The sequence below is a fragment of the Haliotis cracherodii genome, unplaced genomic scaffold (genome assembly GCF_022045235.1).
Source record: "Haliotis cracherodii isolate W230 unplaced genomic scaffold, xgHalCrac1.p SCAF_8, whole genome shotgun sequence".
Classification (NCBI taxonomy): Eukaryota; Metazoa; Mollusca; class Gastropoda; order Lepetellida; family Haliotidae; genus Haliotis; species Haliotis cracherodii.
Window position 1 is genome coordinate 3,716,703 of NW_027266341.1, and position 19,441 is coordinate 3,736,143.

The 19,441-nt window shown below is 41.6% G+C and overlaps 1 protein-coding gene across 1 annotated transcript in view; it reads right to left on the bottom strand.

The window, feature by feature from the left end:
- LOC139450094 (gamma-aminobutyric acid type B receptor subunit 2-like) overlaps window positions 1–19,441 on the bottom strand; it is a 134,617-nt gene that overhangs the window by 5,727 nt on the left and 109,449 nt on the right. The window contains exons 10-15 of the mRNA XM_071231732.1: window positions 18,429–18,579; window positions 14,329–14,461; window positions 9,948–10,064; window positions 9,117–9,239; window positions 4,724–5,059; window positions 3,359–3,514 (exon numbers count right to left, since the gene is read on the bottom strand). Coding sequence (XP_071087833.1) covers window positions 3,359–3,514; window positions 4,724–5,059; window positions 9,117–9,239; window positions 9,948–10,064; window positions 14,329–14,461; window positions 18,429–18,579 — 1,016 coding nt within the window. The remainder of the gene's footprint in view (window positions 1–3,358; window positions 3,515–4,723; window positions 5,060–9,116; window positions 9,240–9,947; window positions 10,065–14,328; window positions 14,462–18,428; window positions 18,580–19,441) is intronic.

Here is a 19,441-nt window from a genome sequence, read left to right on the forward strand (position 1 = left end):
CAACGTTTCGGGCCCTTTTCATTGCTATTTCGCTTTTAACGTCCAATAGAATTTGTTTCTGGGTGATCGAGACAGCTTATTCTCTGGGTTTGACGTTTCTTATTTTGAAATTAACTTTGAAATAACACTTAATCATGACATCTGATTTAGTTATTCTTATATCAACCAACCCAAAGTGAAGTTACTTGATATTTACATCTGACCTTACTTAGTCTCGCAACTGTTCTAATGTTGATGAACAAAACAGATCACTGCAGGAGTGTTGCAGACAAGACGTAGAACAGATACCAGCAGACCCCTGTTTGTCGATGCTGAAATGATTGAACCAATGTAAAGGCCATAAGTCATATATTACTAACTCTATTACGAAATGTCGCAGAGTTAATGGAAGTTCCTATTCCAGTGTGTATAACGAAATGCGATTTTAATCCATTAAGCCTACGCTGGGTCATTCAAGTCTCTGGTCACGACATGAAGCGAGGTGGGCGGACAACGCACTGTCCATTAATCATCTCCGTCTGTGTTTGGAGGTTCAATCAGAGATAATACACAGACAATAATAAAGATATGACATTACGATTTTAGGACGTTGTGCTTATGAACACGTTGTGTTTATGTGAATAACTATTTTTCGTCTATTTCTTTGTGGTTTTGGGTTTGCCTTGTGGTTAAAGCGTTTGCTTGGACCCGAAGCCGAGGACGCGAGGAGTTTGTTTCCTCATTTACAATGTGAAAAGCCCATTTCTGCGTTTTATTAATAGTTACATTTTTAAACGTAATAATGACGCCACGCTATTGTCCATGTAGTTGATCCTGAGTCGAGGAATTCATTTGCCATTCCGAACGTGCATTTTATACAAGTACAACTGATGAAACTATAGGTCATCGTGCAAAATCATACAGAAATCATATATCAACCAAAGGATGGTTAAAGTCAAAGAAACCACTGAAATCTCTTCCTGCTGGATGTATAGAATCAACATATTCGCATAAATTCTCCATTTTCAAAGCGATCTCAACCCTTCAAGAAACCCATTAATAATACAGTGTTATTGTTCCAGATGCAAAGAGTGGGTGATTGTTTAATCCCTGTGTTACAGAATTGCCCTTCCATATTAGTGAGTAAATGAGTTTGTTTTTTACGCTGCTTTTAGCAATATCAGGGCGGGCACCAAACCTGGACTTCACACATTGTACCCAGGGGCCTTCGGCGTTACCGGTGAACGCTGCAACCACTAGGATACCCCACCCTCCCCCTTCCATATCAAGTGTGCTTAGGATATTGATATTAGTAACATTGACAAAACATATCGAGAGTATACTCAGAGTAAATCATACTGTTGTAAAATCAATATTTGTTCAAAACAAACACCAAAGCATAATGCCTCTCTAGCTTTGCATGAAACTGTATTTGGAGTTGATGAAAAACCATGATAATCGCCAACGCGTCAAATCTGATTTTTGTTTAATTGAAGAACAAATAAGTAAAACATCGGCATTTCGGTTTAATATCAACACTGCGTTTGTCTCGAAGTACGGTAAAATTAAAAAGGAATCATGAATATTTTTCTTCACCACTAAAGAATTCCCCCAAATATTCACATTTTCGTTCAGTATAAATTTTACAGGATTTCGAGTTAACGAGATACCACTATACGTTTTACGATCATTTTAGCAATTACCTACGCTACTCACGCGCTCTAATGGGCATATGTTACTTATACATGTACACTCAACTACGATTATAACGAACTCAAAGGGACCACTAATTTTAGCTCGTTATAACCGTAGTTCGTTATAAGCATAAATACAGAAAACGACCGAGACTACGAAATATGTTCGTTCTATCCGTCAGTTTGTTATAAGCGTGTTACCTAGTCTACTGTACATGTATATATGTCAATAGTTTTGTGTTTTAGCTTTTACCTATCTCATTAACGTCACGCTCACAGCAAAACATCTTGACACATCCTGAACATGACGACTCAAAAGAAGCCGACATATTTCTCAACCCGCACAAATCATTAACACTGCAGTATTTCATTACATCAGACTGTGTCATGGTAAGAAGCATCATATAATTCCAAATTAAATCACACGTTGTCTATACGACAGAGTAATTACATGGTAGAGTACAGCCATTGGATAGATGCTTGGCGGAAAGGAAGACGAAACCATTGAAGACTAATGCTTTGAGGGTGAATTTTCTTTCTAATGTCGCTTTAAGGGTAAAATGCTGAAAAGATAAAGGCTGTCAAATATAGATTCTTTGACCTACTGTCAAGTTCCAGGGACATGTAAGACTGCAGCCCCCGGGCAGGGCACACATAACACGTTGGTGACTGTAAGGCTTTTTTCACTGTGACACAAATTATCATTTTGCTTTATCGGAAAACAAATCATAGTTTCTAACAGGAGTTATGTTGTTCAAATAATGTTGTTGTTGTTGTTGTTTGTTGTTTGACACCGCACTCAACAATATCCCAGTTATATGACGACGGTCTGTAAATAATCGAGTCTGGACCAGACAACCCCAATGACATCACGAGCATCGATCAGTTGGGATACGATGACATGACCAAGGCAGCGAGCCTGACCACCCGATCCCATTAGTCGCCTCTTTCGACAAGCAAAGTCGCCGCTGACAGCAAGCATAGATTTGGGTTGCGAAAGACCTATTCACTATACGGAGTTTCAAAGGTTTCGATCCACATTAAAAATAAATACAGAACTCCGGAAGTGTTACTTGATAAGCGATCTTATGACAATAGCCTAGATCATGATGTCAAACAATACATGCAGGTTTGTTTGGAATTTCTGGTGTGTGTTTTTGTGTTTCGGAAGGGTGGGGATGGGTGAGGATTGAGTTCAATTTGTTCAAAATGTTATAATCTGTTTGTATGATCTGTTTCATAACGCAATTTGAAGTGACATTCAATCGTATTGGAAATGAGATGGGAGTGTTTGGCTTCAGCAAAGTTCGCGATGACCGAAAATGGGCTTCAGACATGTTACCAGCCTATGTATCCAGCCCAGGTCTTCGTTGGGGAGAGTGAAGCATTCACCACTGTCTTGCGAGTAATAGGCAGGATATCGTTTCGACCACAGCTTTAATATTGAACACTACAATACTATTGAAAGAACAACTCACTTACTCTTCCCAATAAGCTAAAGGAACAGAATTAAAATGAGACGATGTCATTTCTATTTCCCAAATTTCCTTAACTCCCACCAGGATCACCCATCACCGAATGAAACCAAGCGTGAAATCAGACTGAGACTGGGGCAGTGTGTTGATGGCAAATATTCATCAGACGAGGCTACCACAGGGTCCAGACAGATCGAGTCCGGTATTTACCTCAATCATCTCGCGCTTGTACACCCGGTTCTGTACTTCCGCCCGGTAGTAGATCTCCTTCCGGTCGTCAAACACGAACCGCCTTGTGTTGGCCTCTACAAGGATGCCGGAGGACGCGATCACCGGGTTCCCCTTGGATGACACGATCACATAGATCTGATAATAGGGAAAACACACAGTTAGTTCACTGAAATAAAACTGTCAAGTGTTAAGTGACCGACCATCTGATATTCTGGGGGTTGGGTGGAGGTGAGGGAGTGGGGAAGCTGGACTTTTGTATCGAGATTAGATATTTTCAGCTTCAGCTGCAAAACCAGCTATTTTTTACATTTAAAACTGCGAGCCTGAATTTTTGTTAGGAAAAACACATTACAACAATGCAACTTTTTGTGACTGGCCAATTTCATTTTTTTCGAGGGTCTGAAGCATAACTCTTTTATCAAAGAATTTTCTAGGACGATTTATTTTTTTCGATAAAATCCCAGGCCCCAACTCCCCCCACTCAGCCCTTCCCCCCGCATGTGATCATGCCTGAGATGGGATATACAATTCACAAAACTATTGTTTATCTAGTCAGCACCTTAAATTAATGATGACTTTTCAAAACTAATTTTTTATTCTTCAGTTGATGTATCACGTGAATATGTAATACATACTACCCAAAAGCACTTAAAGAACACCCGATTCTTTCATGTCACTATAGTTGATCCGTGAAGATCTAGGGTAGAATAGGTCTTCAGCAACCCATGTTTGCCGTAAAAGCGACTATGCTTGTCGTAAGAGGCGACTAACAGGATCGTGTGGTCAGGCTCGCCGACACGGTTGATGCATGTCATCGAATCCCAATTGCGTGGATCGATGCTCATGTCAATCACTGTGTTGTCTGGTCCAGACTCGATTACTTACAGACCGCCGTCATACAGCTGGAATATTGCTGAGTACGGCGTTAAACAACAAACAAACAAACAAATGTTACTTAGTTTATCTGTGATGCAATGACAGGTAAGTTCTTTTAAAAAGTATATATGATGCAGAAAACTTTCATTTCAGTAAATATATGAATTTCTTAGTCGACCATAGTTATATGTAAATCAGCAGGAGTGAAAGGCATGACAATCTGGTAGCTGGATTGTTTTTAAAATGAATCTGTTATACAATTTGAAACGCAATGTACAGACGGAGCCCAGTCGAACAGAAGTTGGGCTTTTAAATGTTAGACAATCATTCCATTGTCTCCGCTCAGTTTTTAATTCAATCAGTTCCCTGAATTGTGAATGATCTCGGCTCATTTAGTTTCCTGTATTAAGATTTTTAAGTTGAATTGTTCCTTCCGAACCACGACTCCCGAGGCTCCAGGGGTCTCACCTTGGGAACAAAGAGTAAACACAGCGTAACTGTAGTGGAAAGGAACATAAGAGATGACTCCATAGCGTAGGCGAGTGTGGGCTGGTTGGAGAGGATGTTAGACAGCACGACGACGCTGATGCTCATGATGACGACGTTGTACACGTTCATGCCGATGTACTGCGAGTCGTTGAGGGCGGGTATCTTGACGTTCCGGGTTTCCCAGGCCATGTACACCCCGAAGATGAGAAGCAAGCCCTTGTAGGCGTAAAATCCTCCCATCCACTTCTCCAGGTGGTGGGAGTGACACGTGGTTAGCTGGTGGAGGTACAGAAGATCTTCGTCATCCTGGGATGCCTGCAACATGAGTGAGTGAGTGAGCGAGAGAGAGAGAGATGATGATGATGATGATGATGATAATGACAGGGGTGGGTGAGTTTCTCCTTTTCCGCCCCTTTCTGGATTTAATGATAACCAGGGGATGTAACTCTGACTCTAACCTATTTCAGTGACATGCCTTTTGTTGTTTGGTGTCCTCTATGTGCTTCTGACATGTGCATAGACGACAATATAGCACTGGAGCAAGGAGCTTTAGTATTCATACATAGACATGATAAATAGGAGATCGCTTTGGTGAGTGAATACAGCATTTTGTTATGTCATAGATTGTCAGCGTGGTGTGGGAGGAAGGTTCGAAATAATGCAGACTTTAGACGTTGACCTTTGTGATGAAACTAACGAGCAAGGGCATGACGCTGACAAATCTAGAAATATAATCAGATTCCTCCTAGATGATCATCCATTCAAATGAGATCAGTAATCAGCAATCGTTGAAGCCATCCGATTCCCATGTTACACACTGTAGCTATATAGATTGATATAATGAAATATGGATCCCTGACAAGCTTTACTACACCACGGGGTTATTTTTGTTTCTTTTGATTTGTTTTATTCGTGACAGAATTCCATTCGTTACTATTAGCCAAATCAGAAATTTCGCATATGGATCGAACATGCGCTACATGTCCACACTATTTTAAGCTTTGCACGCTAAAATACTGAAAAGCATAATCATGTGGACTTTGCACACAATATCACATTATAACTATCAATCTCTCCTCTGATACTCCCTCTTTCCAAAGAGCAACGTACTTCAAAGGAAGCAGCCAGACAACCAGCGGAAGCCATGTGCCAATTTGCCAGGTGTTGATATTTATAATCGTCGCCTTTTCGTCTAGTGGAAGACATTTCTACACAAATATTGGCGCATGTTCCACAAGCTCATCCCGAGAGTCTAAAGGAGGGGTTTGTTTGTAATAGCCATTGAGTGATCAGGTCATCACTGACAGCACTCGGGCCAAGCACGTGAATCTCACGATGGTGGCTTTCATGTCCAAGAAGGTCATTTGGATTTCTAAATTGGCTTTATTGGCAAAAAATCTAAAACGAAATAAGGATGTTGACACAATTCCAGCCCCCAACTCAGAGCGACCTAGGAGTGAGCCCTTGACGTAATGGACCCCTAATCGGAGGCACCAAGAGTCGGGAGCCAAACTGAAATCAATTTGTAGGATTCAACTCTTGGCGTTTCAGTGCTGATTAAATCTTAAGCCGTGGTTGAGCAAACACTGTTAGAGTAAAAAGTGTTTTGAAACTCTCTTGTGAGACATCCACCTCTCAGTGGCACCTGGTGCTGTAAACGGTGATAGTAGACGGTTTACTAGACAAAACCCCACATTGTCTACGGGTCTATGGACGGGAGAGTGCTGTGAGTAACTGTACTGTTCTCAAGATGGACATGTTGAATTCTTTTTTCGGACGTTTACACGTCGCATTTGTTCGCATCTGTCCAGATATCGTTAGATTTGAAATGGTCTCTTTTTTGTTCTGATATACACAAGAAATGTAATAGTAAGAACCTAGGGTATAGTGAAAGTTCGATTTTCTATTATACACCACTTGGCAGTACATGCTTGAAAGTGAGTGTATTATATTCTTATACTTGGAGGCGTATGATATAGCCTAAGGCTTATAGTTAGCACGCTATTGGGTCGTTTTCTAAATTAAGTTTACAGCTGGTTATGTTCGAGTGAGTGAGGGTATTAGTACACCATTTCAGTACTGTTCTTTCTATTTCGCCGAGTCAGCTTAATGTGGTTGAGAGAACAAAGTGATGCAGGTTATTTTTAACTTTGGCGAAACCAAAGAGTACGAGCTTACATGCCAAGACTCAAAATTAGGTTGAATGTTTGATCAGCGGATCCTTACACGGCTAAGTGATGCAACTCATTGTGATCGACAAGTATATATACAGTCCCGTAGTTTACTTATTTGGTTTCATGACACGAGACCAGGCATGTTCTGTCCAATATACTCATTCGCAATGAATACTGACCTATTAAACATAAACAATATTAAACTTCAACAGATTAATAATTACTTATAAAAAGGGGCGATCGGGTAGCCTAGTGGTTAAAGCGTTAGCTCGTCACGCCCAAGACCCGGGTTCGATTCCCGACATGGGTACAATGTGTGAAGCCCATTTCTGGTGTCCCCCGCCGTGATATTGCTGGAATATTGCTAAAAGCGGCGTAAAACATCACTCACTCACCCACTTATAAAAAAAATCAACAAAAATAATCAAGCAGTTTTGAAATACATAAGTATACACACTGTTAATTTTGCTACTACTTACATGTACAGCATCGATGGTACAATTAACAAACAGGACCTGGTTAATATACTACTCAAAATACGTTAAGGACCATCCGATTATTTCATATTACTATTGGTAATATGTCATGCCATGACAGAATGTAGTAATATGAAAAAATAAGGTGGTTTAACTTCTTTTGAGTAGTATACATAAATTGGATTTAAGTTACAGCTATGGAACTTCAAGCTCAATGGGGTTAAATGACGAGAACACTAAGTCTGGCTGGGGAGCGGTGCTTGTAGAATGGTGTATATGTATGGCCAGATTAATGCAGGATCTAACTGTCTGGGGCGCGCTGCCTAAATGGACAGAACATGTTCTGTACGTCGTATACATTACGTTCTGTGCACATTACGTAACAGCGTACATGTCCCGATGAATGTTTCGGTAATCTTCGTGAATGTCCCTTGAACCATTCAGACTGGAAATAATCGATTCATTTGGGTCATTCATGATGCGTATTGTCAGCCACGCAATCATCTTTTGGCCATTATGCTGAATACGTATAGTAGGCTTGAAGTGTTATGTTCTGGTGTAAGTGCAGAAAGGTCAGAGAGGTTTTGATCAAAATGAGGTTGATTCAGGACCTTCATTGATATCTCATAAAGCTTACAAACATCATTCTACACGCATACTGAGCTTTGTCAGACTAATGTGTGTTTAATGAGAGGCAGGCATCATGAACTTGGTACGATCTGAAACAGCCTATAAGAGCTTTTGGTTGATGAGAAGTGTTATAAGTTTTCTGCTGCTCGAAGTTTAGGTATAATTATTATCATTCGTGAAAAATGCGGTTAGGTTTCAGTAAAGATAGATGTATAAATATTACATATGTCACGTTAAGGTGTCCAAGATGTCGGGCATAACGAAAAGTCATAATTGATAACATGAAAGTCGTATGTATTAAACAAAAAATGTGGGTATATCGAGAAAAAGGTTGTAACGAAACGTCGGGTGTCAAGTGAGATGTGGTTAAAATAGACTTTAACGTTGTGTTCTAGATTATTGCACTTGTGTTATGCCCGTGTGAGTGTGTGTGTGTGTGTGTGTGTGTGTGTGTGCGCGCGCGCGCGCCTGGACTAGTCCGGACTAATGTCGATTTTATAGTGCTAGCCCGCTGAGATACCATGACGCACTTTAACATGACTCCGAGCCAAGCAGTCTTTGTTTTTAGCCCTAAATGCCGAGCGCCAGGCAGGGTACACTCTTTAAACGTCTTTTGGTGTGTGTGTTTCTTTGTTTCATGTTGTAACTCAGCAATATTCCAGCTATATGACGGCGGTCTGTAAATAATCGAGTCTGGACCAAACAATCCAGTGACTGACATCATGAGCATCGATCCACGCATTTGGGATACGATGACGTGCATCAACCAAGTCAGCGACCCTGACAACCCGACCCCGTTCGTCGCCTTTAACGACAAGCATAGTCGCCTTTTGCGGCAAGCGTGGGTTGCTGAAGACCTATTCCACCGCGGGTCTCTTTTGGGATGACGCCGCCGGGGACTGCATCCCCGACCTGTATCACGGCGGCCGGTCAGTAATTGAATCTGGACCAGACAATCCAAGACTGAAACCATAACAAACGATCCACGGCATCGAGGCACGATGACTCAAGGGGTAAAACTTGAACCATTCCAGTAGGCTCTTCTGAATATGTCAGTTGATATGATACGCTATTTCGTAGATAGGGACGTACCTCTTGTGTAAGGTTGGTGATGCGCCGCTCCATAGGGTCCACCAGCACCCAAACAAATACAACCGCAGAGTCCACTATCAGCAGGGCTCCAATAATGAACAACAGGTGCTTATCCTGAAGCAGCTGAAACATTTACAACACAGTGCCCAATACAACAACACTCCCACTGCAACAACATTGTACAACAACGTTCCAAAACAGCAAACTTCCCAACACAACATTTGTTTGTTTGTTTGTTTCTTGTTTAACGTCGCACTCAGAAGTATTCCAGCTTCTGGACCAGACAATCCAGTGATTGACATCATGAACATCGGTCCAGGCAATTGGGATACGATGACATGTATCAACCAAGTCAGCGAGCCTGACCACCCGATCCTGTTAGTCGCCTCTTACGACAAGCATAGTCGCCTTTTAAAGCAAGCATGGGTTTCTGAAGACCTATTCTACCCCGGATCTTCACGGGACGTCTCATTACAAAATAGAGGTTCCTGAATATTTGTGTGAATGATCTTTGTTTCTGATCTGTTCCAGGTGAGTCCAGTGGTTGTTATCATGAGCAAACACCAAGGCAACACACTATGACCACCCGATCCTCAAAAAAATAATTCAGGTCAACAAACATGGGTTACCAGATACCTTTTCTTTCGAAAACATTTCCAACATGGTACTAGCAGGTTCCAAGTTAACCAGCATATGTTATTAAGTATTTTGTTGACACTCCAGGCAATGCAAATCATTAACAATAAGAACCTAATCACCATAGTGAGTGAGACTTATCTTATCGAAGTCGTGTCGGACACTCGACTCTGTCGGGTGTAATTAAGGCTTTACCTTGCTCTTGACGAGTCCACTGTTGGCCCGTGTGAAGATCTGGTGCACTCTGTAGGTCTTGGCAAACATGGCACCGAATGCTAGGGAAAAGCCGGCAGCTAGGAGGAACGCTCGTGTCTGAAGACAAGAACACGTCATTGGTAAATTCAGGGAGCTGAGGTATCTGAAGATTTGAAAGTCAATACAAAAACAATTTAATCTTTATAAAGAAAAAACACGTCATTAAAGCCCGAAGTGTCTCTTGTCATCGCTGAAGGTTGTCATCTTCGTGAAACCAACGAGCTCGGTAAGGTCCTGAGAGACCATAGATAATGATTGGACGAATATAGGATTTCTACTCACGACCGTCGGATCCATGCATGGCTAAGGGACACAACTATGCATGGCTATTAGTGTTGCCTTAAACCAGCTGACCACTCGTGACACCATTGACAAAACCAAAGCTGCAACTATTTGCGCGATGTTAATTGATAAGGCAACTTTTTATTTTTTAAATTATTTGCTGTCATTTATTCTTGTTTCGTTTCATAGTCGATGGAATTTAAACACAAAAGAATTTATTCAATGAATGTTGATAAGAAAACGTCAGCAGTGATCGTTTTTCTAAAATCCTAGAAACATGCCCACAATTCACATTTCTCCAAGAAAGAGATCCTGTTTTTGCGGCAAATCAATGGCAGGCCAATATAGAATGAGTGTATGTCATAAAATATTTACATTACCTTTTAGAGTGGGTTACCGTCTGACAACCTAACGAAATCTATTGCCATTCAATGTCACGTCCTTTGGAGTATTCAGTAATTCAGTGCACATCAAACATTCCCCTGGTAACACTCTCATAAGAGCGTCGTGAAAATCACCAATACGAACACCAAAAGCAACAAAGTGTCATCTTCGTGCAAATGTGAATACATAATCTGACAGTATTCACAACCAGACTATGAATAAATAAAATATACCAGAGTGCAAATATTTTATCGCTTTCAAGTGGTTAAGTGTTTGCATTGTTTTATCCGAGGTGACATGGAATGGCGGTGTTGACAACTTGCTGACATTAATTGGACATAGAATAATATTGGTCTAGACATGCTATTGGGTAGTTTATGAACTGGTCGTTACTGTGGACTGCAGTGATAAAAGAGTTATTAATTGATGGATTGGCGATATACTTGAGATTTATACGTGCGCTTCAATTAACGACCCACCACGGGGCACGCTACCATGCCTCTGTTAGTCAGAGCGTCTCCCGGCACTGACACGATTGAGGTAGTTTCGAGCAGTTCAGTGGAGACATCAGATATAAAGGCACGTGGATATCAATCAGTTGTGAAAGTGTCGGAGGAAAATGTAAAGGTTATTACATTGGCTCCATATTACGTAAATGTGGATGACATGGTTGGGGGATAGGTTAGTGAGGTGAGGTGAGATTGAGTTTAACGTCGTGTTCATGATGATTGCACCAATATACGTGCATGTTTGTGTATGTGAGAGAGAGAGAGACACACAGAGAGACACAGAGAGAGAGACACACACACACACACACACACCACTCATACAGAGAGAGACAGAGAGAGTATATATTAAACATACCCATATTTCAACTATAAAATGTACTGGCCAAGAGTGGGACTGGCTTCGGGAAAGAAAGGCAGTCCTTATACATTTGATTCAATTCCTCAACCAACCATTTTCTTAAGAGAGACAGAGAGAATATACATGTATATTAAACATACCCATATTTCAAGAGAGAGAGTTTGTACTATTTTTCCGGGTTAATGACGGTTTTATAGTACTAGCCAAATGAGACAACAAACTCAGACACTGTATACCGACTCCGAGCCGACCAGGCATTGTTTTATTCCCTTAATGCCGAACAAACAAACTCACACAAAACAATCAATGATATTTATCTCACTGGTTGACACATGACATAGTTATGTGATACAGACGCAGATTATAGTAACAGACAGAAGACTCAACACATGTCAAAGTAACACTGTCAGACAAATAGCTCAATATCAGACGAATAACACCGTCAGCGAACAAGAGCCACACAGACACAAAACACGATTAAAGACAATTCAATAACAGATCCGAGCAGTGCAGCCACTCGGTCTCCCATTAAGTGAAGTCATGAATAACTCCAAACTCCAAGGAACAAAACATAACGTACATTTCCTGATCAGATTCCATCACTTACAGATGAACCCGTGAAGATACAGGTAGAAACAGGTCGTCAGCAACCCATGCTTGCCGCAACAGGCGACTAACGAGATCGAGTGGTCACGCTCGCTGACTTGGAAGATGGATGTCATCGTATCCCAATTGCGTGAAGCGATGCTCATGATATCAATTACTGGATTGTCTGTCCCAGACTCGATTATTGACAGACCGCCGTCATATAGCTGGAATTTTGCTGTGCGGCGTTAAACAACAAACAAAGAAACACTGACAGAGGGTCACACAAACATTTAAATATACGTAGGCGCACGTACATGTAGACATACAGATAGGGGAGGGGCACAGCGCCTCTACCGGGGATGTCATGGCATGTGAAGTGTAAACTTGACAGCATAATGAGATTGTGTGCAGGAAGATGGATGGCGGGGACAGTGAGGGGTGTTTACACACTGATACATGAGGTCGTGCTGTTGGTTGACGCCGCGGGCAGGTCATGGGTACACGTATGGGTTGATAGAACCTGTGCAGACTCTCACAGCCTGGGGTATTAGGGCGAATTTAGTCATTCGTCATGTGCTGAATACTTAATCATTTTGTAATCTCACGACTTCGACATGTGAGTTAATTGAACTGACCTCGTTTTAATCGATCGTTCATTTTGAGAACTTGCATTGATTGTATTGATAAGTATTCAGTTAGCCCATAGAAGCAGGGGTAGTACAGTGTCACGCGTGTAAATGCAGTTCTGACGTAAGGTATACACAAAAGGTAACATTATGTAGGCCAATGCAGTTATGATACAGTGTGCACCTACAAGATGCATGATGAAGCGATGAAAAGAGGAGGTGAAGTATAGTCATGGCATACATTACACACGAGAAGATAGGAAGTCTACAGTCATGACGCACATTACACACAAAGAGGAGATGAAGTATAGTCATGACGCACATAACACACGAAGAGGAGATGACGTATAGTCATGACGCAAATAACACACAAAGAGGAGATGAAGTGTTAAGTCATGACGCACATTACACACGGGAAGATAGAAAGTCTACAGTCATGACGCACATTACACAAACAGAGGAGATGAAGTCTACAGTCATGACGCACATTACACACAAAGAGGAGGTGAAGTACAGTCATGGCGCACATTACACACAAAGAGGAGGTGAAGTACAGTCATGACGCACATTACACACAAAGAGGAGGTGAAGTACAGTCATGGCGCACATTACACACAAAGAGGAGGTGAAGTACAGTCATGGCGCACATTACACACGAGAAGAGATGAAGTCTACAGGCATGACGCACATAACACACAAAGAGGAGATGAAGAATAGTCATGACGCACATCACACAAACAGAGGAGATGAAGTTAGGCATGACGCACATTACACACAAAGAGGAGATGAAGTATAGTCATGACGCACATTACACACAAAGAGGAGGTGAAGTACAGTCATGGCGCACATTACACACAAAGAGGAGGTGAAGTACAGTCATGACGCACATAACACACAAAGAGGAGATGAAGAATAGTCATGACGCACATCACACAAACAGAGGAGATGAAGTTAGGCATGACGCACATAACACACAAAGAGGAGATGAAGTATAGTCATGACGCACATTACACACAAAGAGGAGGTGAAGTACAGTCATGGCGCACATTACACACAAAGAGGAGGTGAAGTACAGTCATGGCGCACATTACACACAAAGAGGAGGTGAAGTACAGTCATGGCGCACATTACACACAAAGAGGAGGTGAAGTACAGTCATGGCGCACATTACACAGGAGAAGATAGGAAGTCTACAGTCATGGCGCACATTACACAGGAGAAGATAGGAAGTCTACAGTCATGACGCACATTACACAGGAGAAGATAGGAAGTCTACAGTCATGGCGCACATTACACACGAGAAGATAGGAAGTCTACAGTCATGACGCACATTACACAGGAGAAGATAGGAAGTCTACAGTCATGACGCACATTACACACAAATGAGATGAAGTATACAGTCATGACGCACATTACACACAGATGAGATTAAGTATACAGTCATGACGCACATTACACACAAAGAGGAGATAAAGAATACAATCATGACGTACCGTACACACAAAGAGGAGATGAAGCAAGTCATGACGCACCGTACACACAAAGTGGAGATAAAGAATACAATCGTGACGTACCGTACACACAAAGGGGAAGATGTGCCAGTCTAGTGTGGCGTCGTCCATGCCGAGGAGAATGACGGCAGAGTAGACGAGGATGCAGCCAACCACAGCCACGTTGTTGAGTTTGGGGCTGGATAACTTGATATAGCTGGAAAAAAGAGACTGTGGTCTAGACATACATAACACAGGGATCAATGTCGGCAATAGAAAAGACCCGTAAGGACAACACAGTATGTCCTGCTGCATGTGAACAGTATACGTATAAGATGAAACTGAAGAAACTAGGCCAGTCAAACCATTGGCAATGTAAACCTCCACAGACAGTATCCATACATGGTCTACACCCTATGCTTTAGTGGCTACTAGAATTACATACCTGACACCTATGCTGGCCCTAAATCGCAATGGTGCAGTAATAATATAAGCTTGTTTGGAGCCCAATTCGTTTGTACCCCATATGCATTAAAATATTCATATTAACAAAACATTAACGGGTTTGTGGTTGCTTGCACAAGAAGAAAGTCATAATTATGCAGAAACACTATTGGATTCTGCGTGTTAACAACTTCATTTCCAAATTCCGACAACATTCAAAACGAATAATTAGATCTTGATTGACACAATCCATTTTTCACCAGCTCTACTGCAGCGCGTGTCACTTCTTCGTCAATGCAGGGATTACGCTCACGGCGTTTCCGCTTGGTTTGTATTTCAAAACCTCAAAAGGTGTGAAAAGTTCCACTTGATTTATCGTTTTTAGTGTATTTAAAGCACCTTTTTCCAACTGTTTACAATCATTACCAAATATTACATTATCTAAGAATTATTCATTTATGCATGTAACTTTTGTCTCTCCCTTCAATGCTTTTCAGCTAAGTAAACAAGTCTCGCTGCCATTGCCGACCTGCGTCGTGTGGCATTATTCGGGCGTTTGATTATGATGCCAATGAATAAGATATTCGCAGAATTCTGTCTAAATAAAGTGAGAATTATAGCTTTCTGATTCATACACGGCAATTAACTCTGAGATGAAAAATAACAATTGAGAATTCTGGACAAAAAACGTTGTTTGTTATGCTAGAATATTTCATAATTATTAAAAATAACGGCTCCTGCCAACGATACTAGACATGGCTGTGATTATTCGTTTATCCGGTGATTTGTTCATTGCAACACATACCCTGAGGGAAAGTCTCTACCCATGTCCAAATCCGTGCGAGGTTGCCATTACTCATCAAGTGCAAGAGCTTTCAAACAGGCAATTTGAAAATGTCAGCGATAGATGAAACAAAATATGATTAATGCTTTTTTGTTAAAAAAATGGACCGAATGGAAGAAAGATGCATGGGTTGTCCAGCACAGTGATAAGGACCATTCTTATGAAGTGCTGGACAACTCTCAACGGGTCTCGCTGACCTCGTGCTGCCTGTGCACGTGCAAGACGTGCCAGGTCAAAGTCTGAACTATCTAGTACCACACCATTGTCAACATTGTTAGATGCTAATATAAACATTGTGTAAGCAAGATTCCGATACCAGAACTCTCAAGCGAATCATATCCTTTAACAAAGCCAATACAATCAAAGATTATTTCTGATAACGTCAAACCCCATCTTATCAATTTCATTTCACATGCGCGTGATTTTGAGAAGTGATTTGAAAATACTCCTTTTTCAAATACAAAACTCGGAAGGTAGTTAACACGATTGTTTTGCGTTGTGGGAAATCACGTTCCTCGGGTCTGTTAAGCCTATAGTGATTTGATTACAGAGAGGCCTGAGAATTGTATCTCTAATGATCAATAATCCAAAACCCTGAGCTATCGCCCAGCTTCCATACCTTGAGACCAGCACGAGAATGACGGCATGGCACATCCATAGAAAACCCGAGCCCAGCATTACAAGGGAATCTCTTATTTCTTTGATCCTGTTTTTTGAGGGAATGTGATTTGAAATTATTCAGTTTTGCTATTGAAGGCCGCCACGCAACAGAACCACGAAGAGAGATCGGCTTCTTTCTCAAAGTTAATCACTACGCCAAGTTACTGTGTTGCTTTTTGTTCCTAGCTCGTTGATGTTTAATGAACAGACAAGGTGTGTGAAGACGATTATACTGTGGTTTGAGGCCGATAGAGGGAAGAACAGTTATCAACCAATGTCCTTTGAAACACGTTTTTTTTAAATTGACCTTTCAATCCGATCAGTAAAGTCACTTTTATTTCTTACTTGTTTTAGCTTAGCTGTAACGATGTTTGACAAGGGATTGTTCTTGACATTGAATGGTGCAAAACCAAGAGAGGAATTTTTCCAGTCAATCACGTTTGCTGATTTTCATTTATCTAATAGGAACATCCGCAACGACTGTCTCCGTATGACCGATTATCGTGCATTTCTTCAACAAATCATTGTTTGCTTTATTTATTGACGCTTCAGACTGATAAACAATCGTGTCAGTTAGAAAATATTAGTGAACGTTTTTCAGGGTAGTCATTAATACGATCATCAAATGTGAAGTTAAATCGACTGTTTTTCAAGTTTTAGGAAGTTAAATGTAATTAAAAAGATATGATTTTGTGTTAATAGGGAAATCTAAAATCTCCAAAGAAATATGAACTGTTTACACGAAAAGCGTTTGATTGGCGTTTGCACACACTTTCATTGAGTTGTTGCACTTGTTTATTATCATAGCTGAGTGAGCTAAACTCTCAGGTCGTATCGGCACTATTCCATCCATATCTATATCTACATGCATGTCATAAACAAAAAGCTATTCTTAAAAAGCAAATTTGTCAAACATATATTTTAGCATAATAATGTCATTTACAACCACAATTCAAGGGCTCGCGTTTCCTGAAGTTTTCAAAAATTATCTGCCCTTGATTTTCATTGATATATTACCGACCAATCAAAAGTCGAGATAAGGAAAGAGAAAATGGGTAAGGGAGGTAACTCGTATTGCCTAGCAATAAAGCCACCGTCACTTTTGTAATGGACATGAAGGCATTCCTGTCTAGCCTGCAATGAGTGAGTGAGTGAGTTAGGGTTAACGCAGCTAAGGGAGCGTAAAAACTACACATCTTGCCCCCATTCCTCTACCTTTCCACCCAATCGTCTTGCGTCACGTTTGTATTCCAGTTATATCACAGCTTAATGTGGGAGGAAAGCCTGAAAGGATGCATGTCTCAGGGGCTCGTTTCACAAAGCAATCTCAGCGCTACGACTGTTAAAGTATAGGGTAGCATTGCGATCGCTTTGTGAAAAGGGTCTCTGACGATTACCACATTGGTGAAACCCACGTGCATGGTGCTGACAAACCCAGAAAGGTTATTGGGGCGAAGCCGAATTGAACCCACAATCATAGGTTTCTAGTGTGCCCAAAGTCAGCAACTCTGCAAAGCGATTTTTCGCCGCCTCACGGGACTGGGACACCCGTGGCCCTAGCTAGTTGGCTTACATTGATACATGGAAGTGATTTCGACCATGAATGAACAGCGCATAGTGTGTATATGGAGATGTTACAGTAGGTTAACCACTATTCGTGATGTACCCGTGAAAATCTGGGATATGCTTGTCGTAAGAGGCGACTAACAGGATCGGGTGGTCAGGCTCGCTTACTTGGTTGGTCGATCCCAATTCCGTGGATCGATGCTTATGATGACGGCGGTCTATAAATAATCGTGTCTGGACCAGACAATCCAGTGATTATCATCATGAGCATCGATCTACGAAATTTGGATACGATGACATGTATCAACCAAGTCAGCGACCCTGACCACCCGACCCCGTTCGTCGCCTTTTGCGGCAAGCATGGGTTGCTGAAGACCTAATCCACCCCGGGTCTCTTTTTGGATGACGCCGCCGTGGGCTGCATACCCGACCTGTATCACGGCGGCCGGTCAGTAATTGAATCTGGACCAGACAAACCAAGACTGAAACCATAACAACCCGATCCCGTTAGTCGCCACTTAGGACAAGCATGGTTTGCTGAAGACCTATTCTAACCCGGATCTACACGGTCGACAATCCAGAATCCCAGGTTACTGGCACGCTAAAGGGACAGCAAAATGCAGCGCCATTAACGCTTGAGCCGCATCGCATACATCATTCGACTACTTACCGGAGTTTCCTGTGATGAAGGTTGAACGTGAGAAACAAAATGGCGGCGATGACTCCGAAGCCACACAGTACGCATGACACGTAGAAGAAAAGTGGGTCAATGGTCTTCTGGTTCAGCCATACTATCTTCTTGTCCCGCGGTACACGCCCACCTGTGGTCAGACAGATACTTGTTAAGGTAGCCAGTTTCAGAAAATTCAGGCACACACAAAAATGTGTAATTTGGGGCTAAAAGTCGCTTTTAACAGTAGATGGGTTTTGATGTAGGGGAAGGCCAAAGTGATCCAATCCGTACTCCCGTCAGCAGGTGCTGATAACAAACTATAACAACTTGGGAGTTGGTTTAAAACATATGTAATGATCCTGGAGCAAAGGGACACGACTCTACGTGGGCAAGTCGATGTTGTTGGTAATATGAGTTCACGTATCTGGTCTCAAAAATCTGTAAAATTAAATATAAATTGTCAATGGGAGAGAATAACCAGGCCACATTACCCACCGAAACAGATTCCATTTGGCGTAAAAGGTTTAATAGTTGCTAAAACAATATGGATGGACCGCTGAAAATCGGTGATGACACCAGGTGTTTGCTTAAGAGACAGCATGTCCTGCCCTACAGGCAGCACCCGCCATTCACACAATTTGCATCAAAAGTAACTATTTATTGCCTGAAACGGCACATTCACATTCGTTTATAGATGTAAGTCTTACTCAAGGCGACTGTTTAAAGATTGGTTGAGGTAAGCAAATCGGCCCTGCTTCACACAATCATTTGATCAGTTCCTGGCATGAACGCCAAGATGTGTTCTTGAGAGGCAATAGATTTAATTAGAGTCCTTCCCTGAAGAGTGGCAACTTAATGACCTTTCGCACGCAATGCAACCGATCTGTCGATGGCAAAAGACAGCTTGGATAACGCAATGTTATGCAATAAGTTTCATTGGAGGTCGATGCGTCACAGTAATGACGTCACAGTATTGTTATGTAAATCGTTGACGTGAATGTCATCGGAAG